Here is an 11,541-nt window from a genome sequence, read left to right on the forward strand (position 1 = left end):
GAAATTTCAAATGCGTTTTTCTCGATTCGAGCTAACTGCTAGTTTCGCCCTTATGAAATATTACGCTAGATATTTAATTTACAAATTTAAAAATTTTAAAATTATTTTATATCAGAAAATGCAATGCTCATTCGTTTTTTTTTTCAAAATCAGCCATCTCAATAACAAAATGGCAAAAAGTAGTGTTTTCTTACTGCAAAATTAGACTTCGATAAAAAAAAACAATTTCAAATCTGTCCACGTGGACATCTGGGGAGGGGGGTAGGGGTTTGTCAAATGTCCACGCTTGTCCACGGAGGGGGAAGAGGGGGTCAGAAATCTCATTTTTCTGTCCACGTGGTATCTGAACGGCCCCTTTATTGAATTGATACCGAGGCACCCGAGGTTCAAACATCACAAACATCATCCGCTTAATTTTTTTCGTGCTCAAAACGTTGGATGTTTTTAAAAGATAATTTGTTTCAGTGTAACGTCAAATGACAGCACTTTTGCATTCCCTGTTGGAAATCATGCTCTGTTTAGTTTTCTACAATCCCTACAAATAGTTTAAATTTTTCTTGGTAAGCAAACTGTTATTTTTCTTACTTTTATGCTTTTCTTATTTTTAAATTTTATAAGTGACACTCAACCAGGCTTATGGCAATCGTGTCGAGTGATATGAAAACTAACAGAGTTTTTTAAATGGTACGTTCTTTCAAGAATTTGAGTACAAACAAGTGTTCAAGAATTTGAGTATTGGACCTTTATTAGTCGTTAAATTTCAAAGATAGTTCCCTTGGAGGATTGGACGAATGGTGGTTCGAACGTTATTATGGTACCCTACTTATTCGAGAAGTGCAGATTTCCTATAGGGCACCCTGTTAATCAAAACAAAATTTCAATTGGAATCCCGAGAAATCGTATACATTTTCGTGTAAAAAGTTGCAAATTTTTCACAATTGAGTAAAAAGCTTGGTAAGAAAATTAAACATAAACTTTTTTCCACTATCTAATCTGTACCCAGCTATGATGAACATCTGAGAGGCCATGGTGGAAGCAAAACAGAAAGATTCCGCAACGGAACGAAAGGATCCGGGATCCGACGGTGCTGGCCGGAATAGCAGCAAGGCACGTTCCGGAAAGAAGGACAAAAAAGAGGCAAGCGGTGGTGGAACTGGCACTGGCGGTGGCGCTTCCGGTAACAGCAAACGGAATAAAAAAGCAAAAAAGGATGTCGTTAAGCCACCCCAGAAGGTATGTTATGTTTTTCTTTTTTCGCTGGCAACTGATTCCAGAATTTTTTTTTTCGCAGGTCGTAATTCGTAGATTGCCACCGTCGATGGATGAGGAAACATTGCGAAAGCAAATCGAACCGATACCGGATCATGAAGATTTTTACTTCGTTTCCGGTGATTGGTCCCTCGGTAAGAATGCATCTTCGCGAGCGTATATCAGCTTCACTCGCACCGAGGATATTTTTTTGTTTCGTGACAAGTTCGATGGATACATCTTTGTCGACAGCAAGGGAGTCGAGTATCCGGCAGTCGTTGAGTACGCTCCCTTCCAGGAACTGCCACGGAATCGATCCCGCAAGAAGGATGCGAAACAGGGAACAATTGAGACAGACACACACTTTTTGGCGTTTCAAGAAGCTCTGGAAGCAGAAGAAAAGGAATCGTCTGGTGGCAAAGGAAAAGGCAAATTGGAATACAGTTACACAATTAAGGATGAAAAGCGAATCACATCAACTCCACTATTGGAATTCATTGCTCAAAAGAGACAGGAGAAGAGGGATGAAAAGAGAAAAAAGTTGGAAGAAAAGAAAAAGCAGCGAAAGGAAGAACGGCAGAAGAAGATAAGTAAGCCAGAGGTAATAAAGGAGGAAGAGAAAGCAAAAGAAGATGATATCGTGGTCAGGACTGTACCATCCCGTTTAGATCCCAAACAAGCTAAAAAAGAGGGTGGGAGAAAAGAAGGTGGAGCAGATAAGAAAGATGAAATTAAAGAAGGAAAAGATGGTAAAGAAAAGGAAAAACGACAAAGAAATCGAGGCAAAGACAAAGACAAAGAAGATAGAACTCCGAAGCAACCCGAAAAAGAAGAGCCTCCGATTGCGGAGCAGGAGAAGCCACTAAGTCGAAAGCAGGAGCGAGATCGACAACGAAGAGAAAAGGAAAAAGTTAGAAAGCAGGAAGAAAGGGAAAAGAAAGCTCAGGGTGAACTGCCCCGAAAAGATTCAAAACCAGCTGCAGTGAAGGCAGAAGTTACTGTCGAAAAACCTGTAGAAACAAGGGATGTTCCCAAAAAAGAAGTGAAAAAATACAGCGAGCGTAGAAAAGAAACGCGTGCTAGGGCAGAAAATCGACTTGCCGAATTAGAAGACCGCAAAGATTTCGAAGAATCAATAACCAGTGAGCACTTCAAGCTTATTCCCGTTATCCCTAAAGTGGACATCAAGAAAAGCAATCTTACGCCTCATGTGGCTCCCTTCATTCCCAAGGAAAAATCGTCCACTATAATCCTAGGAGAATCATCTCTATCGTTGCCGCCAGCTTTTCCACAAAAATCTTCGACGCCAACAGCCCCTCAACTGCCGTCTGGTGAGCAGACAGAACAAGCTGAACCAGATCATGGATCGGAGCCCCAAACTCCTAGCGAAAACAATAGCTGTGAGAAGAAATCTGCCGAAATAGAATCCAAACTACAGGAGGCACGAGAAGCTCGTAAATTGCGTAACAAAAATCGACCATCTATCGAAATTTATCAACCGAGAAAACGAATTCAACCGGGAGCTCCAGGAACCAACACCAAAAGTGAAGATGAACCGCAGAAGGAAAAAAGCGATTCAGATCGATCATCAGACGTAAGCGGCAAACCGGGAATGTCGTCCGGTGGGGGACCACCGAAAGAAACCGGCACCGGAGCTAAAGACAAACGGCATCGGCTAACGAAGAAGGCCTCGGATAAGGAACGGCCGCGTGATCGACGGAATCGGCGCAAAAACTCGAGCGATAATGAGTCGGCGGCCAAGGATTCTCGAAAAAATTCTCGCGAAGATACCACCCCGGAAGAACCGAAAGCCGAAGCCATTGTAAAACCAGAAGAGGAAATGATTACGGAAGTTGCTGCTGCACTTGAAGGTGTTAAGCTGGATTCTTGAACAGTGCGTGTTAATTTATTTGCTGGAATATAAACTGAATATTGTTCTGCTTAAGCTTATGTATTATGTTTCCTACTATAAGGTTAAATATAGTCCGATATCCTTTAATTTTGTCTTTCGGCCAACTGCTTCAGCTGCCGAAGTACGGTTTCGAGCAGCTTCTTTTTGTCCCGTTCCGATTTGGACTTCATCAGTGATAGCATCGATTTCTTATCAGCTTCCCGCAGTTTTTCCAGCACCACGATAATCGTCGAAGGATGCACAAGCGAATAGCGGTTTTCGTCCTTTCCGAAGTCGTGCAAGTACGCACTCCAATCCTCCGAAATAAGTAAATCCAGTAACTGCCGGATCTCGGCGAAATATTTGGACAAATCTCCTTCCTTCAAGCCGGGAACCGGATCCGAGGCAGCGAAAAGCTCGAACTGCATCAGATCCAGATTGATTTGATCCAGTGCTCCGCCCGATATTTGTTTGATCTCTTCAGACAGAATAAGTTTGTAGATTCGGGTGGCAACGTGTTCGCATGCCTTGCGACACGCTGCCTGAGCGACGCCCGGCAGAATGTACGAAAAGCTCTGGAATGTGCTCTGCAGAAAAGCTATCATGTCGGTCACAAAGGGCGATGCGTGGCCGTAGCTTTCCGGCAGCATCCAATCGTAGCCTTCCAGCTCCTCGAAAAATTCATCCAGCTTGGAGCACAGCTTTGTAGACACCTGCTGTTCGGCTTCGGAGCGGGCCACCTGTGAATTGGTATAATGTTTTATAATAGTTTTGTGTTTGTCAAGCTATAATTGAATTATTGAAAATTGAACTGACGAAATCTCAACTCACCTGAAACATGGCGGACGGTGTTTGGGTCAAACTTTGGCTGGTACCGGTCATCTTACACACGAAGCTGTCCAGAAAGGGTCCGGCCTTCTCCAGATACTGGGTATCGATGATAATCTGGATAACCTGCATCAGAGCCAAGCTAGGGCTGCGAAAGACGGCCGACAGACATCCGCTGAAGCTGCGGGTCAGCAGCAGGTTGGCCGCCTTGCGAACCATGGCCGCAATTTCGTTGGGCGAAAGGGTCAATTCTTCGGAGAACTTCATACAGGCATACATAAATTCCATCGCCTGGTGGTACACTTCGGGAACCATTCGGGAGAAGGGAAACTTTTTCGGGAACGGTTGAGCTTCGAGCTGCTCCGAATGGAATGGAAAACGTTCCAGGACTGCATCGTATTCCTCTTGGGTGCGCGCTTCCTGCGGCAAGAAGTCACTTTTATCCAAGATATCCCGGAATTCGTTGACCCAACGTTGAAGTAAAACCTCGTTGTAGTGGTCGCGCATTTCCAAAAGCAGATCCCACAGCTGTGAGACGGTGTAGCCATAGTTTTTGAGGGTTGTGATGCTTAACATGATTAAATTTTTTATCCTCAGGAGAATGTTAGGGTCAGTGCACGATGAAGAGGACATACTGAGAACATTAACAGCTCTGGTTAGCGATGAAGACCAAAGGTCATCCAGATAGGTTTGGGTAACGATTTCGCCACCTGTGTTCATAACGTGGTCTTCGACCACAAAAAATCCAACTATGGAATAAATATAGGTTTTGTAAGCCTCCAAGTTATCGTGCATTGTTTGAGGGGCTTGGAGAACTAGTTTCGCTTGATCTCTTCTTTGCTTTCGGTAATCTTTCTCAAAGTATTCCTTGTCATTTAAAACTGTGTAGATGTGCAAACACCGATAAATGGGCGAAAAATCAATTAAATCCTGAGCATTTACATCTTCCTCGTCATCGACGCATTCACCATTGATGGACATTTGTTTGTATTCGGCAATGATGGAATCGAGATCGCGTTTTTGAAGTTCCTTGGTATGTTTCATAGCTATTTCACCAATTCTAGGGGAAAACTTTCTTATGTTTTCCAAAAACTCCCTGAAATCTTCTTCAGAGGATTTTTTGATATTTTCCTTCAACTTAGGTATGGTTTCCCTCATCTGTTGAGAAAATCGATATCCGGATACCTTCGGCAGGTATTCGTTCTCCAGCATTTCCAACGTTTTCAGTGCTGGATAGTATCGCTTCTCTTTAACCTGTTTCAGTAGCTTCGAATAGCATTCCAGCACCGGCAAACAACTAGACAGCCCCTCGATGGCCCCGGCTATATTACCCTCGACCTTCCGCGCCTTAACCAGATCGTTCCCCTTAGCAATGACTCCGGCCGAAGCTTTCCCGAGGCCATCGTTCAGTCCCTGCACTTCCTGGTTCAAACCTTGTGCCTGCGATTTCACCAGCAGCAGCTCCCGGATCGAATCGATGAAACCCTGATAGTACAGGTTGCAGATCCGTTCGATATCCTTATCGTGGGACCGGATGCGCGACTCCAGCTGGTCCGATATTTGATCGTGCGAGTTTCCTTCCAAAATCGTACGGAACGTGGGGCCCCAGTAATCGTCCACCGCTTCGATGTCTTGCATCGAAATATTGGCCATTTTTGGTGCTAGAAATAGCTATTTTCTACGATTATGGAGGAATAAATTGAAACACAACAAATTAGCACTGAAGAATCGCCCACCGAGTTTTGTTGTGGGAGGGCAGAGAATAACAGTGAATCATCATCGTCATCATCATCAGATACCTACACCCAGAGAAAAGTTGTCGAAGTTTTCGAATGGGAACGTTTTTGTAGTTCAAAAATTCCAAAAAACCTTGATTTAAAAATCTTATTATTCAGTAATGTATGTTTTGAAATAAAAATTGATGTTTAATATAGAATGGTACCTTTAATTTCTATTATTAAACAAACAAATTTTCTATAATTAATTGTTTGGTCTTTCAATTGAGGTGCTCGTACTAAACGCACTCCGTCAATTGACAGACGTCCATTTTTATTTTCATGCAGGACCGGCCGATTTGTTTTGATTTGAATTCTGCACTCAGTTTTCATCGGAATTTTCAAAAATTATTTAACAATTTAGCCTAAAAATGTCCCATTTAGTGAGACTATTGCACAGAAAAATGGTGGCTAGCAGTTTTACCCGGTTGTATCATCGGTACCTTTCGACAGCAACAACGGTAAGGTACTGCAGCACGCAACAACAGACCGGAAACGAACCTCCTAACGAAGGTACCAAGCCAGTTCTAAGTGGATTTGCCAAGGCATACGAAAAACATTCTGCACCGGTTCCGACGGAAGCCGACCTTGAACCCCCAAAGACTTTTGCCTCGCTGCTGAGGAATTCCAAATTTATCGATGTAAGTTAACTTCTTAATAATTAATCAAAATGTTTTCTTTAACCTGAATTAATAGTTCATTGTAACTGATAGGCTACGTTTAAGTTAATAAATTACAAATTAAAAAAAATTAAAAAAAAAATTACTGAAAATTTTAATTTTTTTAATAATTTTAATTTATTTTAACATTATTCTCAACTTTGTCACTGTAGTTAGGTGATCCGGAAAATAAAATTGTGAGCGGAAAGATTTTCCATGTGGTCGGCGATGACCTCTATATCGATTTCGGTTGGAAGTTCCACTGCGTTTGCTCGAGGCCAGCCAAAAACTCCGAGTAAGTAAGAAGACCGTAGATTCCGGATTCACTAACTGACATCAAATTTAATTTTCTCTTCAACAGAGAATACGTCCGGGGAGCAAGGGTCCGTTTGCGGATCCGAGATCTGGAATTGTCGACCCGGTTTCTCGGTTCCGATAAAGATCTAACGCTGCTGGAAGCCGACTGTCAGCTTCTAGGACTGATTTCCAGTCCAGCTAGGGCTCAGCAGCAAACTGCCGGCAGCAGGTCGGCGTTGATCCCGGATAAACCTGAAGAGTAAGTTTGATTTTTCTGTTATTAGTTAAAGGTTTGTGTAGTTTAAAATAAACAATAACTGAATGTGGAGGATCCCAACGATGGAATAAGAAAGAAGTCCTTGCATCTTAAACGATACGCTTTTATATGAAAATCAATCGATTAGAAGAAATTGAAGCTCATATAATTTCTGTTATCACTGAAGAGCATTATTAGGTATTTTTTAATTTTTAAATAGTTAATTTTTAGTCAAATTAATGTAAGCCTCAAACGACTCCAAAAAAGTTGCAAGTTTTTATTGATCTTGTGTTCATTTTTTCTCCAAGTATCAAGTCACCATTTACCACCGATTGAGCAGTTTTTCAACTTCAAACATGTGTTATCAATAATTTACTCAAATAATTAATAATATAATAAATTCACTTTCTTTTCCAATGTTTCTCAAAACTTTTTAAGGATATTTTCTTAAGGAAAACTATCTCACAAAAAGGAAACGGTTCTTTTAGTATTGTCCATAAAAGCAGCTGTCTAAACTATCTTTAGGATCTTGAAAGTGTGCATTTTGTGAAAATCTTCCCGCATTTTTTTTCCAAAGTGCGTTGGCTGACAAAAGGATGATCCCTGGCAAACAGCCTCAAGTAATCGGTTTCTATTAGCGATAAAACATTATTTTCTAACAATAAAACTAAAAACTACTCATAACTTACATATTTGACACATTACATGCGACAAAAACAAAGACATTGTGCGTCACCGGGCATTAGGAACTAACACTTTTGTACAATTGGTCCAATTACAACCCATAAATGAACGTTAAAAACAACAACTATTGAAAAAATCGAAAATTTTCCAATTCAAATCTATTTAACGAAAACAAAACTATCGTTTTAAGTCGATTTTAGGTCAAATATTATGTTATATAGTAAGGTATACATCTCTAGTTGCTCACAGGTTAAAGTCTCATGTCTCAGGTCTCACGTCTCAGGTGTTGTGCCTCAGGTGTTGTGTCTCAGGTGTTGTGTCTCAGGTCTCATGGTTCGTGTCTCATATCTCAGGTTTCAGGTGTCAAGTCTCATGTATCACGTTCTTAATGGTCCTACGCCGTTTGGCCTAAAGTCATTTGGCATAAAGCCGTTTGGCATAACGTCGTTTGGCATAAAAGTTGTTTGGCATAAAATCATTTGGCATAATGGTCATTTGGCATAATGGCCGTTTGGCATAATGGTCATTTGGCATAATGGCTGTTTGGCATAATGGCCGTTTGTTGCTAAAAATTAAAATACATAAGTATTTTTTCAATTTACCGATTTTCTAGGTTTAATCAAATCCCTAGGAAGGCCCCGTGTTTCTAGGTTTACCCAAAGCTAGGGACAATCCCCTAGCCCGGTCCGCAACGCGAAGCGTAAGGACCATACTTAATTTTAGTTCGAACGCGAAGCGTGAGGAGGCTTACTCGAAATTTTGATCCATCATTTTATGCCAAACGGTCATTATGCCAAATGACCATTATGCCAAACGTCCATTATGCCAAACGACCATTATGCCAAATGGCCATTATGCCAAACGGCTTTATGCCAAACGACTTTTATGCCAAACGACTTTTATGCCAAACGGCGTTATGCCAAACGGCTTTATGCCAAATGACTTTATGCCAATCGGTATACAATCGTTCTTAATCTCAAAGCTAAGCTAAGCTTTCAACTATCAAAAGAACTATTTTCTGTCAAAAAACGTGTTGATTCGCGAAATCCGTTTAAAAACCGAGATAATTTCCAAAAACCTTGTAAAGAAACCGTGTAAAAAAACGTGTAAAAAACCTTGGTGTAATTAATTTTGAAAAAGGATTTAAGGAAAATGAAATGGTACTTAACGACGAGATAAATTGTTGTTTTATGATGGAAACAATTCAATAACATTTTTTCATATGCTTTTATTCTTCAAATATCATTAAATGAATATGTTCTGCCTGTTTTGATAGTTGTTTCAATCCCCTTTTTTACAAATATTTCATAAATGAAAACCTAATACCAAATATGTTGGAATCTTTTTCAATCTCAGAACATAACTCTTACATTTTACTCTTCCGGGTAGCAAAGTTCATAACAGCTTCAATGGCTTCTTCGGTTTGCCATCGTCGAGAAAGCGCCTCGATTTCTCTTTCGTTGGCCGCCTGCAGCTCGGATATCTCAAATTTCCTCATCAGCTCCTTGCTAGCTTGAATGGAACCAATCGGTAGCTTTCCGTACTGCAGAATCCTTGGCCACAGGATTTTCTCGAACTCTTCCCGACCTCGGTACACTTCTGAAACGACGTTAAACCGAAGTGCTTCCTCGGAGGACATTCGATGGTTCAACAGCAACATTTCCGATGCCTTACTACGACCCATCAGCTTCGGGAAAGTGTACGACGAACAGCCTTCCGCAACGAGACCTAGTCCCGTGAATGGAGTGTACAGATAGGCCTTTTCTTCCATGTAAAGAACATCACACAGAACGGCCGTCGTCGCCGATATCCCGATAGCCGGTCCATTCAGGACCCCGATCAGCAGTTTGCTAAAGGAATAGAAAGCGGTGACCATTCGCCGGAGAGTTTTGTGCGATGTTTCTAGTTTTTCCTCCATCGATTGGTTGCTGCTTAGCACCGCACTAATATCGTTACCGGAACTGTAAAAGTCTCCGGCCCCGGTCAGTACTACCACATTAACGCCGGGATCGCCATCGGCTTCATTCAACTGGTCTGCCAGATCCCCGTACGTTTGCAGATTGATGGCATTCTTTTTACGCGGATTGTTGATCGTGATTCGTCGGACGGCTCCGAATTGTTCCACCAATAGATGGGCCAATCTTGTCGACATGACTGTTCAAATGTTGTTATCACCACTGGCTGTGTGATGATTACGATAAGATGTTCTCTTAAACGGTTGATGAAAGTGGTTTATTGACCTATAAGTATTGCGTTTTTAGTTAATATTTATACTTTTTCACCATTCAAATTAAATGAATTGTTTAATTTACAGTTGTAAAAAACTTACTACAATTATCAATGTCATTAAAATAAACCAGTCTAGCCAGCAGTACACCCAGTTTATTCTTAAATCTGACACAACACTGAATTCACCTGTTGACTGTTTTTATGTTTTGCACCTACTAAAGTCTACATATTTGGTGTGCTAATCAGTTTGTCGACGTTTCGGGTGCAGACATGAGCTTTCAGAAAAGCTTAGCCCACCGCCACAGAAATTTAAAGCTTTGATGGTTTATGTTGGAGATCAAGTTCGCTGCTACACATTGTGACTCTGATTTCTTGTTTTAATTTTATTCGAATTGTTGATTTTTTATCTCTGATTAATGATTTCAGTTTTCTTATTTTTGGATTCTGATATGTTTTCGATTTTTTTTCTGAATTCTGATAGCGATTTGTAATTTTTCTTTTTGAGTTTCTGGTTTTACTTTCGAATTCCAATTTTTTGTTTGTTTATTTTTGCTTGTTTATTTCTGATTTCAATTTGCTCAGTTTTCATTCGGAGTTTTGTTTTGCGATTGTTAATTTTTTAATTTCAGATTTCAGATTTTTTATATTGTATTTGGATTTTTATTTTAAATTTTCGTCATTTGATTTTCATTTTCAATTTTAGATTTTCAATTTTTAATTTTTAAATTTTCGATATTCGATTTTGAATTTCTGATTTTCATTTTCCATTTTTAACTCCGAACTTTGATTTGCTAATTTTAGTTTTCGATTATCCAAATCCAATTTTCGATTTCCTCTTTCTGTTTTTTCGTTTTTTTTTTATACAGACCCCGTTCGATTTTGACAACACGCCCGTACATTTTGTGTTGCTAAAATCGAATGTTGCCAATATCGAACGGTTTTTTTCCTCAACTTTTTTTCTGTTATTTTCACAAAATAACTAATATTATTATCAAAATCGTTGTTTTTAGTCAATTTCCGACCATTTGTAGTAATTTTTTATTTTTTCATCATGTTTTTTTGATGCATTTTGCACTTTTCTTGTTTTGTTTATAATGTTTGTTTTCATTAGTCATATTTGCTGTTTTCGTCATTCTTCATCATTTTTAGTTGTGTTTTATCATTTTCAGTCTTTTGTTTGAATTTGTTTTTTAACTTTTAGAATTTTTCATGTTTTTGTCATTTTTGAGTACTTTATGAAATTTTACAAAACTTTTGATTTTATTGTTGCATTTTATCACCTGTTCAGTTTTTTGAGTTTCTGAGTTTTTTAGATTTATTGATTTATTGATTAATTGATTAATTGATTAATTGATTTATTGATTTATTGATTTATTGATTTATTGATTTATTGATTTATTGATTTATTGATTTATTGATTTATTGATTTATTGATTTATTGATTTATTGATTTATTGATTTATTGATTTATTGATTTATTGATTTATTGATTTATTGATTTATTGATTTATTGATTTATTGATTTATTGATTTATTGATTTATTGATTTATTGATTTATTGATTTATTGATTTATTGATTTATTGATTTATTGATTTATTGATTTATTGATTAATTGATTTATTGATTAATTGATTTATTGATTAATTGATTAATTGATTTATTGATTTATTGA

General features: G+C 39.0%; 4 protein-coding genes across 4 annotated transcripts; 2 read left to right on the plus strand and 2 right to left on the minus strand.

Moving 5' to 3' along the window:
• Positions 1–870: 870 nt before the first annotated feature.
• On the plus strand, positions 871–3,193 carry LOC129751242 (regulator of nonsense transcripts 3B). Its single transcript, XM_055746624.1, has 3 exons — positions 871–954; positions 1,004–1,233; positions 1,292–3,193. The coding sequence occupies exons 2-3, from the start codon at positions 1,027–1,029 to the stop codon at positions 3,137–3,139; spliced, it is 2,055 nt and encodes a 684-aa protein (XP_055602599.1). The 5' UTR covers positions 871–954; positions 1,004–1,026; the 3' UTR covers positions 3,140–3,193.
• LOC129751241 (exocyst complex component 6) lies at positions 3,117–5,738 on the minus strand. The gene is made up of 2 exons (XM_055746623.1): positions 3,971–5,738; positions 3,117–3,879 (listed from the first exon to the last, which is right to left on the minus strand). The coding sequence occupies exons 1-2, from the start codon at positions 5,618–5,620 to the stop codon at positions 3,244–3,246; spliced, it is 2,286 nt and encodes a 761-aa protein (XP_055602598.1). The 5' UTR covers positions 5,621–5,738; the 3' UTR covers positions 3,117–3,243.
• A 276-nt stretch (positions 5,739–6,014) lies between these two features.
• LOC129751248 (28S ribosomal protein S28, mitochondrial) lies at positions 6,015–7,026 on the plus strand. Its single transcript, XM_055746635.1, has 3 exons — positions 6,015–6,383; positions 6,575–6,696; positions 6,763–7,026. The coding sequence occupies exons 1-3, from the start codon at positions 6,114–6,116 to the stop codon at positions 6,959–6,961; spliced, it is 591 nt and encodes a 196-aa protein (XP_055602610.1). The 5' UTR covers positions 6,015–6,113; the 3' UTR covers positions 6,962–7,026.
• A 1,820-nt stretch (positions 7,027–8,846) lies between these two features.
• LOC129751246 (enoyl-CoA delta isomerase 2-like) lies at positions 8,847–10,121 on the minus strand. The gene is made up of 2 exons (XM_055746633.1): positions 9,968–10,121; positions 8,847–9,878 (listed from the first exon to the last, which is right to left on the minus strand). The coding sequence occupies exon 2, from the start codon at positions 9,788–9,790 to the stop codon at positions 9,005–9,007; it is 786 nt and encodes a 261-aa protein (XP_055602608.1). The 5' UTR covers positions 9,791–9,878; positions 9,968–10,121; the 3' UTR covers positions 8,847–9,004.
• Between the last annotated feature and the right edge of the window lie 1,420 nt (positions 10,122–11,541).

Source organism: Uranotaenia lowii, chromosome 3 (assembly GCF_029784155.1).
Source record: "Uranotaenia lowii strain MFRU-FL chromosome 3, ASM2978415v1, whole genome shotgun sequence".
NCBI classification, from domain to species: domain Eukaryota; kingdom Metazoa; phylum Arthropoda; class Insecta; order Diptera; family Culicidae; genus Uranotaenia; species Uranotaenia lowii.

Excerpts from the sequence above, each read along its gene's own strand:
- LOC129751242 (XM_055746624.1), top strand. The coding sequence starts at position 1,027 with ATGGTGGAAGCAAAACAGAAAGATTCCGCAACGGAACGAAAGGATCCG. Across the intron at positions 1,234-1,291 it reads TCGTTAAGCCACCCCAGAAG|GTCGTAATTCGTAGATTGCC; the intron begins GTATGTTATGTT and ends TTTTTTTCGCAG.
- LOC129751241 (XM_055746623.1), bottom strand. The coding sequence starts at position 5,620 with ATGGCCAATATTTCGATGCAAGACATCGAAGCGGTGGACGATTACTGG. Across the intron at positions 3,880-3,970 it reads CACCGTCCGCCATGTTTCAG|GTGGCCCGCTCCGAAGCCGA; the intron begins GTGAGTTGAGAT and ends ACCAATTCACAG.
- LOC129751248 (XM_055746635.1), top strand. The coding sequence starts at position 6,114 with ATGTCCCATTTAGTGAGACTATTGCACAGAAAAATGGTGGCTAGCAGT. Across the intron at positions 6,384-6,574 it reads GGAATTCCAAATTTATCGAT|TTAGGTGATCCGGAAAATAA; the intron begins GTAAGTTAACTT and ends TTGTCACTGTAG. Across the intron at positions 6,697-6,762 it reads AGGCCAGCCAAAAACTCCGA|AGAATACGTCCGGGGAGCAA; the intron begins GTAAGTAAGAAG and ends TCTCTTCAACAG.
- LOC129751246 (XM_055746633.1), bottom strand. The coding sequence starts at position 9,790 with ATGTCGACAAGATTGGCCCATCTATTGGTGGAACAATTCGGAGCCGTC.